This window comes from Sciurus vulgaris (assembly GCF_902686455.1).
Source record: "Sciurus vulgaris genome assembly, chromosome: 10".
Classification (NCBI taxonomy): Eukaryota; Metazoa; Chordata; class Mammalia; order Rodentia; family Sciuridae; genus Sciurus; species Sciurus vulgaris.
In genome coordinates, this window is record NC_136470.1 from 89,972,015 (window position 1) to 89,987,535 (window position 15,521).

A 15,521-nucleotide genomic window follows, 5' to 3' on the forward strand; every position below is an offset into this window, starting at 1 on the left:
GAGTGGCTGGAACTTGAATGCCCCTAAGGCCAGCAGACTCAGTTTTATTACTCGTCAATAACAATTGATAGCATTTTGCCACTCCTAAATGATTCCTGGATCTGTTTTCCTATTTTGAGAGTCTTCAGACCCCTTTAGGGTGAAGACCACATCCTGCTCATCTCCAGGACCCTCCAAGAACCCCCACAAGGCCTTGCGCAGAGCAAATGCACACCTTAACTGCTGGTTAAACTGAGTTTTTGCTGACTGCTTCCATATTCATCAAATGTTCAAACTTTCATTCTAAGAAGCCCCATTTCTAGTACAATTGGCCCAGTGTCCTTCTCCCTTGATGCCACCAAGGCCCCAAAACTGACACTGGAAGCATGCTAGCCCCTCTCCTGTGGCTCTCACTGCTGCACCTGTGGTTTGGCACCAACGCCATCTCCCTCAATTCCAGGATCTCGGTGGCAGCTGGATGAAACTGTGCAAGGTACACCCAGAACTGGAGATGTAGGGCACTGACAGCACAAAGAGGCCCTCACCACAGGCCTTTCCAAGAATCCATTTTGTTCCAGTCTCTGCTCTGTCCTGGGAGGGGCCTCCTGTAACTGTTCCTCTCTTTCACACCAATACATGAAGGCTCCTCTGTTGGGCCATCTGGCACTCAGTAAGGCCCCACAGAGACAAGAGCCATCTTGGAGGGTCAGGCCCTGCTTGCTGAGACCCTCCTTTCATCCAGTTCAGCTGTGTTGTGGGTAGGGTGGACCTCACCCAGGGGAAGGGTGAGACTGGCTCAGTTTCCCCTCCATACTGCCAATGCTCAGGCAGCCCCTGTGACCATGACCTGGTACCATTTCCTGACAGTGGGACTTTCAGCAGTTCTTCTCTTCTTCCCGCTGGTAGATCCTACACTTCATACTCCCAGGAGCACACAGGGTCCTTTGCAGGTTCCCAGGGGGCTCCCTCTACCTTACCTCCTTCCTACTCAGGAGGGCATGGTCCTCCTGGAGTGAATAAGTGACATTTTTGTAGGAACAATCCTGAATACTGTCTGATTAATACAATTTAAGAGACATTTGGCAGCCAGCCTTGCCACAGCTATGTAAATGGAGCAAAAAAGGTTTGAATCCTTTGATGGTGGGGAACAGAGGAAAGGAAGAAAATTACAGCCCATGGGGATATTTAGAAAATTGTTATTGACTGTAGTGTGGAGGCTATGAGATGGCTCAGAGGCAATCATTTATGCTGGCACTTAACTTTGGTTGTGCTGATACTTAAGAGACAATGTAAAACATAATTCTCTATTCCCCCTCACTTTTTTTGAGGTGCCAGGGATCAAACCAGGGCTTTACATACACATTCTACCTGAGTTATGTCCCCAGCCTTCTGTTTTCTGAAGTTATTCATTGCTAAGTGCTCATTGCCTGCTTTATGCCCACTCAAACCAAAGAATTCCAAAAGGCAATTAAAACTCTGCCTTGAATTTATATTGAGTATTATTTAACATAAGTAGACCATTAGTTGAGATTTAGAAATTATTTGCTATGCTAAGATTTGTCTTAAACAGCACTTCTGAAAAGCCAATTCTGAAGTCCTTGGTGTTACCTGAAACCATCTACATTCCATGAATCCATCTTGGTTGGTCTGATGTAGTGGTAAAACCCAGTATTAACACCTAATTGGCCCTGCAGATTTAAGGCAAAGGAATCCCAGAAAGAGAGGAAACTCTGTGAGAAATGTTTATATCTATAAAATAAGTAAGTAAACCCTCTTAGGAGGAAAGGAAACAATAGAGTAATAGGGTATCTAGATAATGAGCTTTATGCAGAAAGGCGCACAGGACAAAGAAAACAGTATTGTCTCCGCTCAGACTTTTTTGCTCTTTGACTATTTCATAGACATGTTTCCCTTTGGAAATCTCTTTTTTTGTAATGGATTTCCTTCTGTTTTCATGAGATGGAAGCTTAGTCATTATTTCACAATTTCTTTACTGAAGATTATTGCATTTCTTGGATACTCCTTTAAGGATTATTACTAGTACTACCCTTTCCTACCAGTTGAAAGAATAATGGTTTTCCTAACAGCAGTATTCCAGGAATCACCTTGTTGTGCCAGAAATCTCTCACACAATGCCTTGCTATATTTTAGATCACAGATACACTCTGTACTGCACTGTAGATTTGAGTCATATTCCTCCAATGCTAGGGGCAGATGGGTGATGTCTGAGCCAGCTCTTCTGTAGCCTGCTCACCTGTGTTCTTGCTGTGCCGGACCAGTGTATTATGGAGCTATGTGGCAGGGTTAGAAAAGGGTGTATTTTTTCAGCATACTCAATTCACCTTGGCACATCAGTGCTGTGTCACTAGTTTAGAAGGACTGAACTTGACCTTGTTGGCAGCCCCTAGCCAGCAATTTGACCTCCGTCAACTCATTAAATGCTCTGAGTTCCAATTTCCTCTTCTGTGGAATGAAAATAACAATTGGTTCCTCTTCTTGTTCACAGAATTGGTGTTTCTTCTATAAATCTATTAGTCACCCATTTAATTAACATTTATTGAAATTTTATCTGCTTGTAAAGCAATGGACACAAAGATAAAACAGTACATCTGCCCCAGAGGAGCTCCTGGTCAGGGATTTAATAAGTCAGTGCATAATAACATAATTTTAAAACTCCTTACTTCATACCAACCAGGTTAACTTTAAAAAAAAGTTTTGACAAACATGTGGAGCCATTGGAATTCTTGTGCACTGTCGGTGGCAATATAAAATGGTGCAGTTGCTGTGTATGACGGTATGACATTTCCTCAAATACTTAAAAATAGAATTATCCTGTGATTCAGTAATCCTACTTCTAGGTATATACCCAAAGTTGAAATCAGGGACTCAAACAGATATTTACACATCCATGTCCACAGTAGCAATGGTCACAAAAGCCAAAAAGTGGAAACACCATGTGTATCCATTAATGGATGAAGGGATAAATAAAATGTGGTATATGCATACAGTGGAAGATATTCAGCCATAAAAGAGAAATGAAGTTGGTACAATGACAACACAGATGAACCTCAAAAATAAAATGCTGTGTGAAATAAGCCAGACAGGAAAGAACAAATATGGTATGATTCCACTCCTGTGAGGAAACCCAGGATAGAAAACCGCGTGGAGACAGAAGGCAGAACGCAGGTTGCCAAGGCTGGGGAGAGGTGGAGTGTGGGGAGGCTGCGTTTTGTGAGGTCAGGTTTTCAGTTTGGGGTGATGAAGAAAGTTCTGAAAGTGGGTTGCACAATACTGTTGATAAACTTAACACTTTGAATGACACAGTAGTTTAAATGGTGAATTCATGTTTATTATACCACAATTTTTTAAAACTTTATAATTATTTAAAAACTTTATAATTACTAAAATGCCATACAAATGCAAGGATTGTTAACTTGAATTAGAAGTAAAGGTATTATATTTATAATCCATTCATGTTTTTAAAAGTGCTGTATACATAAAATTACTTTGTCATTATTAGATGATATTGAAAAGTACCTATCCAGATGAGCCTTAATAATAATATAGTAAGGTTAATATATTATTATTCATATACATTCATATTGATTATACTAATATATAATATACTAATTATAATTAATATAATATCAATTATATTAATATATTATATTATAGAAATAAATAATGTATTTATGTCCATACTCTTCCAAAGGAATTTGAGATTATTTGTTCTAAAAACACCAAGATAATGAAACCAAATCCAATTACTATTAACAAAGTATAGAAATAGATACAAAAGGGGAAAGGCAGTAACAGGAGGAGGAGCAGCAACCAAGCAAAACTCTCATCCTAGGAGCCAGAGAAGCATTCATGTTCATCAGAGTTCTTATTAATGCATTTTATTGAAATAGTTTTGGTTTCAATATGTTCATTGTATGGATCTTTAGTGCTTCATGTTACCATTCAGAGTTTGGGGAATTTATTATGTAGTTACAGAATACCTGATTAAAACAGAAGGAAGATCTGAAACAGCATGTTTCTCTGTCTGAGCCCTGAGGACCTTATTCTACATTTAATGGAACAGGTTCCTAGACACTTATCTTCCCTGCTTGCTGTGGCCCCATCAATCTCCTACACTTTACCTGGGTCTCCTGTGCTGAGGTTACCCTGTCCCCTAGCTGATGAACTTCTCAATGGCCTCCCCTGCCTCCCACGCTCCTCATCCAAACCGTGCTCTAGCAGCCTGGTTCCCTTGCGTGGTGTGAACTCTGGCCCCTATGCTGTCTGCTTCCTAGAACCCACTGTCATCATCCTGGCCACGTTCAGCACCTCTCACTCAGAGCAGCCAGATTTTACCTTCTCCAAGACCTCTGCAGCCCACCTCCCTTCCCCTTCTCCCTGCGGTCCCTACTTAACACCCCAGTTACACATTAACTATTTATTAGTTAATCAAGATTGTAAATGAATTGAAAGCCCTCATGACTTTTGCTTCATTTCTTGGGAGAAATCAGAAACAAGGGCCATTAAACCAAAGATCACATCAAAGATTTTATTAGAAACGATAATATATTTATAGAGTGGTCTGTGAGAGCCAGGAGGGGTCGTCAAGATTATTTAATCCTGTCCTTTGACACATAAAGAAACTAACACCCTGAGAAAGGAAGCAATTTATCTTGTATGTTAGGAAAAAAAATGGAATTGAAAGTCCAGTTTCCTGAAAGCCAATATTTTTATAACAGCATGCATTTTTATAATCATGCAGGTTTCATTCTAATTATGTTTTATTTAATAATCAGTAAATAGTCTTTAGATGCACCGAAATGTAGAACAAGAATGACCACATAATGGAGTGGAAAGAGCTCTTGCTTTGCCAAAGTCGTAGATCTTGGGCCAGTCACTTTAATGGCTCTGGCTTCCATTCTTTTTGATTGTTTATTTGGTTTGGGTTGTTTTTCCATCTGCAAAAGGAAGAGATAAATTGGATTACCTTTAAAGTTATATCTGATTTTAGCATTTTATGAACCTATGAGGCAGTTGGCCTAGCCCCACCAAAGAATTTGCCAGTACTTGATACAGCAAACACTCTTGCCTCTTCTCCTTTCTGCATCCAGGATGTTCTTCGCAGCCTGGGATGTACTTCCCTCTCCTTTACTTCCTCACTTAAAAAGCAAACAAATGAACAACAACAACAACAAAATTCTGCTTAGGGCAGAGATGTAGTTCGGTGGTAGAGTACTTGCATAGTATATGCAAGGCCCTGGGTTCAACTGCAAAAAAAAACCTTCTTAAAAACTTCTCTCAGCTCAAAATTGTGTCTTCCCAATCCCTGGCTCAATTAGGTGCCCCCCACTGTATACCTATTACCTCACTGAAGACATTTATTTTTTATTTATCTATTTATTTTTGGTACTGGGGATTGAACTCATGGACACTCAACCACTGAGCCACATACCCAGCCCTATTTTGTATTTTATTTAGAGACAGGGTCTCACTGAGTTGCTTAGCACCTGGCTTTTGCTGAGGCTGGCTCTGAACTCGTGATCCTCCTGCCTCAGCCTCCTGAGCCACCAGGATTACAGGTGTGTACCATCACACATAGAAGAAGTCATTTATTTTCTTGTCTCTTCCATTAGACTAGGAGGTTCCCCAAGCCAAGATTATGTGCACTTCTCTATCCCAAGAACCTATTGTGGTGCCTGAATCATAGCGGGGAGTCAATAGGTGTTAGATAAAATAAGAAAATAAGATTGTATTACAGATTTCATCTGCAGCTGTTAGGGATTTTAAGTATGCTTAGAATTTGAAGAAACAATGTTAAATAGTGATAACATCTGTCTAATTAGAGAGATGGGGGTGACCAAGGAGTTGGTGAGATCAATGTTATTCATTTGAATAGGGAGTCTGGTTAGACTCATCTAGGATGTTGTAAAAATTACAGATTCCACCTATAGTCCCCAGACACTGCTCCCATTCTGAATTGTGTGAGTCTGGATTTACCTTTACGGCCAGCTCTTTAAGATATATTCTTATCACACAGATGGAGAATCATAAAATTTTGGAAGGAACTACTTAGGCAGTCGTGGGCATTTGAAAGCTATGTAAGTCGCTGAAGAGGGAGAACATTGGCACAATGAAAATGAAGATTTAGGTAGTGGGTAGCTCAGTGATGTGCAAAATAAATTGCTGTCTGTATTTCAGAGGCAAGGGCAAGCTCTTAAGAGTGCACCAAAGTATTCAAGATGAGGTATTTAGAGCTTGCTCCATGGTGGTGGCCCCAGAGGTGGAAATCAAACAGTGACACCAGGAGTCATAATGAAGGTTGAGTACAAGCCATGAGGGCAGAGGGGAGCTTGAAACACAACTGTGTTTTAGGGACCCTAGAAAAATAGTGGTTCTATTCTTACATGTAGCATTTTTATTCAATGGTTTCTAGCTCAGCTTAAGGTGATTGAGGTGTCTGGGAGGCATCCAGGTGATGATGTAAAATTCATCGGCTTGAGCAGGACCAAAGGCCTGGGAGGAAGACAAAGATGTGGGAAGATAACAGCAGGAGGGAGAGAGGGGAAAGAAGCCTGGGAAACTGAATTCAGGTTTACTTTCTTACCTGTGTCCATGTGATAGAATAACAGGACTGAAGAAAACTCTTGGTGGCACATTGTTTGACAATAATGAGCAAAAAGAGAATTCTGGCAGATTGATTCCTAAAAGGATATTCTTATGCTGGACAGCTGAGAAATGGGAGTGGTAGGGGTGAGGGACAAGTGTTAATAGAGAGCAGATTAGGGTACATGGACAAAGAAGAAACTTAGGAGGAAATCTAGCGTGTGCTGTACATAATTCAGTGGTTCTGCTCACAGTTGCAGTTATTATTTTCAAGGGCAGATTCTTCCATTTCTTTTCCCTTGGTTATGGTGTCATCTGAAAGAAGTTGGAGTTGTCACAGAATGGAACTAGACATCCAAAAGCTCTGCTGTTGTGCTTACCATGAAATATGGTTTCAGAGAAGAAACATTCCTTTAAAACACATTATGTCACCATTTCCCCCTTAATGATCTAAGAGACAGCAGCTCTTTTTTTTGTTTGTTTGTTTTCCAATACCAGGGATTGAATTCAGGGGCACTTGACCACTGAGCCATATCCCAGGGTCTCACTGAATTGCCAAGTGCCTCACTTTTGCTGAGGTTGGCTTTGAATTTGTGATCCTCCTGCCTCAGCCTCTTGAGCCACTGGGATTATAGGCATGCGCCACCAAACCCAGCTCCACTGACATTTTCTTCTGCACTTCCTAATCTGTTGTTAAACCCTTCAAGTACATTTTTTAAAACTTCAGACATTATATTTTGAAATGTAAAGAGGTGGCTCAAGTCTGTAATCCCAGTGACTAGGGAGGCTGAAGCAGAAGAATCCCAAATTTGAGGTTGGCCTCAAAAACTTAGTGTCTCAAAGTAAAATATTTTTGAAAGGGGTGAGGAGTTAGGGTCGTAGCTTAATGGTAGAGCCCCCCTGAATTCAACCCCCAGTACAGAAAAAAAAATCTGGAAATTGAAACAGACTGTTAAGATGCCAGGATGCACACTAGAGTGGGACCCATTGATGCAGGCTGCCTGGGTATCATAGACTCGGCTTGGCTTCCTATTTCCAGTCCTCCACCTCTGGGTAGATATCCATCAGATATAAAATGCTGTAAGTGCTTATATGCTTTTAAATAACTTGAGTACTCCCAGTGCTTTCTGTTCATTTGCACTGTATATAATTGATGACTTTCCATGGTAAAACCTTGAGTCTCTTCTGTGAGCAAAGTAACACACTTTGGAATAACAGCAGGCGATCCTAAGCAAGAGACATAAATTTTCTTCTGCTTGAAAGGAAACAGGAGAGGAAAGAAAAAAAACAACAGCTTAATGGAGGTGCAAGGGCTATTATTATAACCTTAAAATAAATTTGAATATTATATATTATATTCTATATAAATTTGGATATTATTATATTCACATTTTTAAAATTTGAACTGAAATATAGGCCACCAGTGTTCAGGGGAGTTTTATCTGTCACACTACAAAAGGTAAAATGAAGCAGTAGAATGAGATCTATATACTAGTTTCCAAACTTCAAACTGGGACATGACCTGACAAGAGATTTTTTTCTTCTTCTAAGTTGTAACTATTTTCCTATAAATTCCTAAAAATTCCTAAGTTCTCTAAGTTCCTACATAATTGTTAGATAATAGGATTTATTTCCACCCACCATTGAGTTATTCTACCTTCTGACTCATTAATCATCAGTACATCCTTAGGCTGACCTGTTAGTTCTCAGGCCCAGTGCTTGGTGAGGGCAGAGAGGCTGGATGTGTTCTGGTTGCTATGAACACTGAATTGATGCTGTGGTTCTAGTGATGCCGTGGCTCTTGGAAATATATTGGTACTATGCCTGCGTTTCCCTCTGACATAGCAACTGTTATTGTTTCAGGGCGATTTATCAAAAGTCAAGAACCTCTTAGCGAAGTATGATATTAAGGCAATTTTGGCACTCTTATATACTTCTTAACATTTTATCCTCTGTCATTGCATGTCCTTTATCAGTCTTATAACAAGCATTGATAAATAGATACAAAAACACATTTTAAGAAAGACTAATTATTGAGCTATAAACTGTATGACTTATTTATAGTTCTCAAATGGGGCTTGCATGTCATTACCTCCAGTAATATTCATCTTAAAATGTCATGTAAGACATTTTTAAAAGCATTAAACATTTCATCCATTTAAGAAAGTCAGACATTGTAGAAGGCTGTAGAGTAAAATGTAGACATTCCTCTCGCTTGTATTCTAGTCTTCAGTTTTGTTCTTCAAATGCAATCCCTATAACAATATCTTCAGTTTCTTTGCATTCATTTTTGAAGCATTTACAATTTTACTTGTAGTTACACACACACATACACACATACACACACACATACACAATTTTTATACAAGTAGTAAATATGATACATACTGTCTGCATCTTGCTTTTTTATTTTTTCTTAAGTTACCTGAGCTTCATCATGTTGGCATGTACCAATCGATCTCGTTCTTTTTAACAATTGCATGGCCTTTCACTATATATATGTGCCATCAAATGGGTATTTAAGTAATTTCCAGTTTATATCTGGTTATTATCTTGTTATCCTTGAAGTTATAATGTTCAAATGATAAACAGTGAACATTCCTAGAAATGAAATTAGTGAATGAAATTAGAAATGAAATCAGGAATGTGTGTTGTTTTGTTCTATTTGCTTTTGATGGTGCCAGGGATGGAACCCAGGGCCTTGCACTTGCCAGGCACATACTCTACCACTGAGCTACAGCCCCAAGCAGCTGTGATATTTCTAAGGCATCTTCCAAAAAGCTTGCACAAATTTACACTTCCACTCATATTGTCTGAGAGTGTTTCCATATCCTCAGCTACCCATCTTCCTTTGGGATTTGAAATTTCTACCATCCTCAAAGATGAAAATTATTACTCCTTTTTAAACATGCCTTTGTTGAATCAGTGTATATCAAGCATTTTTTCTCATAAGTTATTTGTTTATTTGTGTGAATTTCTTATTTTATGTCTTTTCCCCATTTTTTTCTTTGAATTACTGATCCCTTGCCTTATCCATTTTTAGAGAGGAAAAAAAAGTCCTTCTCTGAGATAGGCTTCCATTTAATATATAACCCACTAACAGTTCACAGGAAACCATTAATGTATATATTCTACCCATGAACACCTGTATAAACACCTGGCTACCCTCTGGGAGCCCTAAAAAAAAAAAGCGTCAGTGTGGTCACATAACCCAGGGAGAGAGAAAACAGCCTGTCTGTGATAGATGTGGGGACTGGCCCCCCTCTTTCAATTGGTTTTCTATTGCTGTATAAAAAGTGACCACAAACTTGGTGGATTAGCTCAGAGTTTCCCTGGGACAGGAGTCCAGGCACAACGGGACTGGGTTTTCTGTTCCAAGTTCCATGAATGTAAAGTCAAGGTGTTGACTTGCCCCATTCTCCGATGAAGCCTGGATCCTCTTCCACCTACACTTGGTTGTGGGAGGATCCAGTTGCCTGCAACTGTAGGGCTGAGTTCCCTTCTTCCTTACTAGCTGCCACCCAGGGGGCCACTCACCATCCTCAGCTCCCTGCCCATGTACCTAGTCGCATGGCTCCTTGCCTCTCCAAAGCCAGCAGGGAGAAATCTGTGCTTTGAATCTCTGTGATGTCTAAGAACAGAGTTTTAAGGCGCTCGTATGATTAGGACAGGCCCCACTGGATCATTTTAGGTCAACTGAAGAGTAAAATTCCTTCACAGCAGCACTTAAATTAGTGTTTGACTGACTCACTTTCAGGAGGTGTTTGTATACCAGGGGCCAGAAAGTTGGAGGCCATCTCAGAATTCTGCCCACCAAACCCTCTACTTTCCTTTTTCCAGAGAAAGGGTTTATTCAATGATGGAGGAAAGGCCATGATAGCATCTGTCTAACCCATGGATGGCAAAATGCTCCCATGTGGGTCAAAGATCTTGATGTGAGCAATGAAATAGCAGAAAGCTTTAGAGAAAATCTCAGAAACCACATGTACAACGTGGCGGTCAGACAGATCTCCTTGACCAAAAATCCAAACCTGATATTTCCTGTCCTACCATCTGCTCTCTTTACGCCCTCAGGCCACACGTCCCACCCAGAGGACAGGCTTCATTAATGGATTCTGAGTGCTCTACCTTGCTATTTCTTCTTGGTATTAGTGTGAGTAGAGTGTGCTTTTGTGAGATGCCGGAGTTCAATAGAACAGAATGAACTGACCGGAATCAAAGTAGTTGAGCCACTAAGGGAAACTGTGTTGATGAGCATTATTCTAAAAGAACTCTAATAGAGCACTTTTCCCTCCCTTTGTTTCTTTTTCTTTCAATCTCCCGCCTGCTGCTGTGTTTCAGATGCATTGTACGTGACTTACTTGAGACTGAAGAGACCTACATAAAAGAAATTAAGAGCATAATCGATGTAAGTAGATGGCAGGGGGGTTAAGCAAAGATGCAAACAAGAAATTTTGTTGCACAAAAAGAATAAAAACAGTTGCCATGTCTCTAGAATTCTCACCAAGTTTTCAGTCTTATGATAAACAGCATAAGCATCTCCTTGATAGGAAAAAGAACGTCCTTATGGCTCTGAATCCTTGTAATCAAATAGCTCCAAAGTGTTGTGTCAGTCCATGCCAATTCCAGGAGTGCCCAAGTAGGCTCATCATATGCTTGCCAATAAAGGATATTGTAATATAAGTGCTTTTGATGCTTAAGAAGGGAAGATTCTTTCTCATGTTTTAAAGTCTGTTTTTCTTAAGAGTGAAAATGTACACTTTCCTTCTTTTCCTAAAGGAATAATCTTAAGGAAATTTTATATGTACAATGTTATTTATTATAGCATTTTTTACAATAAATTTAGAAGCAACCAAAATAGCCAATTAAAAAAGGGAATGGTTAATAAAATATATCTTCTGAATAAACTTAAAAATGCAATTCTTTTGAAAAATTAGTAGCAAATTTAAGAAAATCTTTTGATAGAGCTTTATAAACTGAATCTGTAATATACATGGAAAAATAATACAAAATTATATGTATATCATGATTTTAACCATATAAATGAGCTTTTGAAAAGGTATGCAGGAAATATAATAAAACTTAATAGTAATTACATCAGGTCATAAAATGATAGGTAAGTTTTTTCCTTTCTTTCACATTCAATTCATATTGCTTATAGACACTTAATATATGTATTTGTTCTTCCCATTAAAACGCCACTTTGTTGTCATTGCCATTAAGCCATTTCCTTCTGAAGATGGACACTTAAGGAAACTGATATCAAAAGAATATATTTAATAGAATAGCTTTCAAGAAACACGTATACTGTATTCCCCAATTATGTCATTAAAGTTTGGTTCTCGAAGTAGCTAATTCAGGTCATCTCATATAGTATCTATAAAACCTACCTTGTTTCTACCTCTGTAGGGATACATCACTCCAATGGATTTTATCTGGCTGAAACATCTGATTCCAGATGCTCTTCAGAATAACAAGGATTTTCTCTTTGGGAATATTAAAGAACTTTATGAATTTCACAGCAGGTACATAATGATTCACATTATGGAAAAGGAATGAAAAGGAAGAGAAGAGCAGAGATCAGACTGATGGAATTTGGTCATGAAAGTGTTTTCACATGGTCAGGTCTGAGCAAGCGTTTGGGAGTCTGTGGATCTGATTGGAATGGGATGGGCATGAGATGGGGAGAGAAGCTCTATGGGATCCCCAAGGAAGGGGAAAGACACCACTGGGCCACGTCCTAGGTGTCAGGTGTCAGGGTCACATTAGCCGTGTGTTCTTTGCTTGTGTGTTTATTCATGCATCAGCATGCACCAAGCACTCGTTCTGTCCCAGGCCTGTGCTCAGCACTGGGAATACAAAGATGACCAAGATACATACCCACATGCCCATTATCATAGGGTGGCGCTAGGTGCTGGAAAATGCTAGCTGGCCAAACAAATTGTCCTTCTATTCCAGGTTGCTTGGAAGTTGAGTTTTGGAGAAGGGGAGGAGGAAGGGACTTCCAACCTTCCCATTTCACACATTAGGAAACTGTAGCTCACTTCACCCTCTGAAGACCCTTCATCTGGTTAATGGAGGAGAAGAGACAACTGGGTGAATTGAACCACAGTTGTTTCCTAACCCCATCCTTTGTCCATTGGTCAGATGCAAAACTGAAATGAAATCCCATTGCTACTACTTTCCCAAGAGAAGTAACTCAACCTCTTTGAGCCTCATGCTTCACACTGATGAAACCTTGCATTGCAGAGTTTGGTCAAGGATTAAATGAGAAGTTTGTGAAGTACCTAGCGGTGCCTGGCTTATAGTGAGCTCTCAATGATGTTGACAGAAGCAGTGGCGGCAGCAGTGGGAGATCCTGTGAATATTACTGTCATGTAACATCAGAGTGTCCCATCTGTCTGTGGCTGATGCTCAGAATGAGTACGACAGCTGCGATGGTTTCATGGTCATTATGAGGAATGCCTCAGAAAACACTTTTTTCCCTCACAAATAAATGTGGAGAAAATGATCAACAGCAATAAAGCCTGAAGAACAGCATTTTCTAGGCACTGCTTACAACATTATATGATTTTTCCCTTAAACAATTTGAATCCCATACGTGTAGTATCCTTATATTTTTATTTCCGTAGGACTTTTCTGAAAGAATTGGGAAAGTGCGCTGAAAACCCTGAACTTCTGGCATGTTGTTTTCTCAAGAGAGTAAGTCTCTGGTCCCTATAAACAAAAATAACCATGTGATTAAAGTCAGTCTTTGTTTTTCTGTGTAAGTGGCCAGGACAAATTGAAACACCAAAGGTCTAAAAACACCTCTGCTTTCCCTGATCTCCTGATTTATTGACATATAATCAACAAATAAAAATTTCATATGTTCAAGATGTACAACATGATGATATGTTATGTGTGTACACTGTAAAATGATTACCATGGTGAAGTTTATTAACATGTTACCTCACGTGGTTACCATGGTGCGTGTGTGAGTGTGATCTAAAAAAAGTTGGAACTTGTAGAAGCAGAGAGTACATGAGTTGGGTAGAGGAAATGGGAAGATGTTGGTTAAAGGATACAAACTCACAGTTATAAGATGAGTAAGTTCTGGAGATGTAAGACATAGCACAGTTAATAGTACATAAATACTTGAAATGTGCTAAGAGGGTAGCTCTTCTATCTGCCTCCTGCAATGCAGGAGTTCTTTGTAGCACTATCAGCATTACACTGGGCTCACACTGATAGGTAGGAGCAACTGCAGGCATGGCTTCCTGCAAAGCCTGATAAATGGAAGGCTGGCCACCCAGGGTCCTCAGAGTAGGTGATCCTCTTCTGAATGACTGAGCTGTGTTTGGGGGCATGAATCACACAGCAGGCTTAAAGCCCCATGCTAAAGTTGTATTAATGCTCTCAAAGTACTAAAGTTAAACTAATAATTTTAGAAATTATATTTTCTCCCATTTTTTTTTTTTACATCATAGAGGATGATTAGAAATCTTTAAATCTATAACCTTTCTTATGCTTAACACCCAATTTGTGAATTTCCTGTCCTGCACAACATACCTCTAATTACCACCCCTTCCTCACCACTCAGATCCAGTCCCTCATTCCCTGCCTGTTTCTCCACCCCTGCTTTGGGCTAGTGGGACAGTTTAACCCAGCGTCTTCCCCTCCGCCTGCTTTCTTGTCCCTTAGGCTGCCCCTAGTGTCTACCACTTTTTCGATCTTCTTCATTTCTTTTCTCTTTCCTAATGAGCCCTAAGTCCAGCTTCATGTTTTGTGAACCCAAGTCAACAACTTAAACATTTTAAACACCCAAGTTATGGTTACTACACCTGAAAGCAATACTTGAGATATCTAAAGGCAAGCAAACAAAAGTCCCCAGGTTTTAAGGCACTTGGTGGAATGGAGAAGCCGAATCCTTTGCAACCCTGCATGGGCTCTCCACAGTTTCATCAAGTGCCAGAATTTAAGACACACTAAAAACTATTTTTGTGTTCAATCTGATTTGTTTCCTTCTAAAATTACTACTGTAACATTATTAGTGTTTTATACTATTTTGCACTATTATACTCATCAAAACACTAATGGGGAATCTAGTTTCAGAGTTAAGAACTACTTTATGGTTGCTTATGTCATTCTTCCAAAGATTAAATTGTTGAATGAGAAAAGGGACAAATTCCTTAGGGAAAAATAGATATGATTTTTTTAAGAAAAGGTTCAAATAGGAGGAAATTGTCAAGGAATTTCTGACTAAACACATGTTCTTGAAAGAATTCCTCTCCTGTAGTTTTACGAAGCTTTTATAGCCCTTCGTGTTGGAGGAAACCTTGGAAATCATTAATCTAGACCGCAAACCTTGCTGTTAATCCTGTATGATTTATAATGCTGGAGACAAAATACAGATAATAAGTTCTTATCAAGCAGAAAGTTATTCTCTGGTATACATAGCGTAACTACAATATGCAATTACCTAACCTTCTGGACTTGTTGGAAAGAGTTGGCCATGGCTCTGCAGGCCCCTGACAATCACCCTCACCCTTGATGATAGCAGTCTATCCTTTCTCAATAATATTTACAAAATTCCGTCTATCTTGAAATTGAATTTTGAAATATTTCTGACTGTCTTAATCAGATTCCATGGCTTATGTCATCCAGAAGGTTCTCCCCCAGAGACCTTGCTCTCTATAGAATGGTATTTGTAAGGCGTTTGCTTGGAGTTCAATTTGCCCTGAGATCTCGCATGATCAAATGTGAAACTCAGAAAAGGTAACTTCTCATCCAAGTTGAGCCACATGTGATCTGTATGGCCCCAAGAAACTCTCAAACCCTCAAAAATCTCACTTTCCTCTTCCATACAAGAAGCTTGAGGCACCAATATGCAAAGTTGTTGTGAGAAACAAACACAAAAATGACCACACTGGGTTCTATAAAATAAAAAGTGTCTTGTT

The 15,521-nt window shown here is 39.5% G+C and overlaps 1 protein-coding gene across 2 annotated transcripts in view; it reads left to right on the forward strand.

Annotated features, from left to right (window-relative positions):
* Positions 1–15,521, forward strand: part of MCF2L2 (MCF.2 cell line derived transforming sequence-like 2) — a 232,997-nt gene that overhangs the window by 178,202 nt on the left and 39,274 nt on the right. For both annotated transcript variants that reach the window (XM_079101236.1, XM_079101237.1), the window contains 3 exons: positions 10,924–10,990; positions 11,992–12,107; positions 13,215–13,284. In XM_079101236.1, coding sequence (XP_078957362.1) covers positions 10,924–10,990; positions 11,992–12,107; positions 13,215–13,284 — 253 coding nt within the window. The remainder of the gene's footprint in view (positions 1–10,923; positions 10,991–11,991; positions 12,108–13,214; positions 13,285–15,521) is intronic.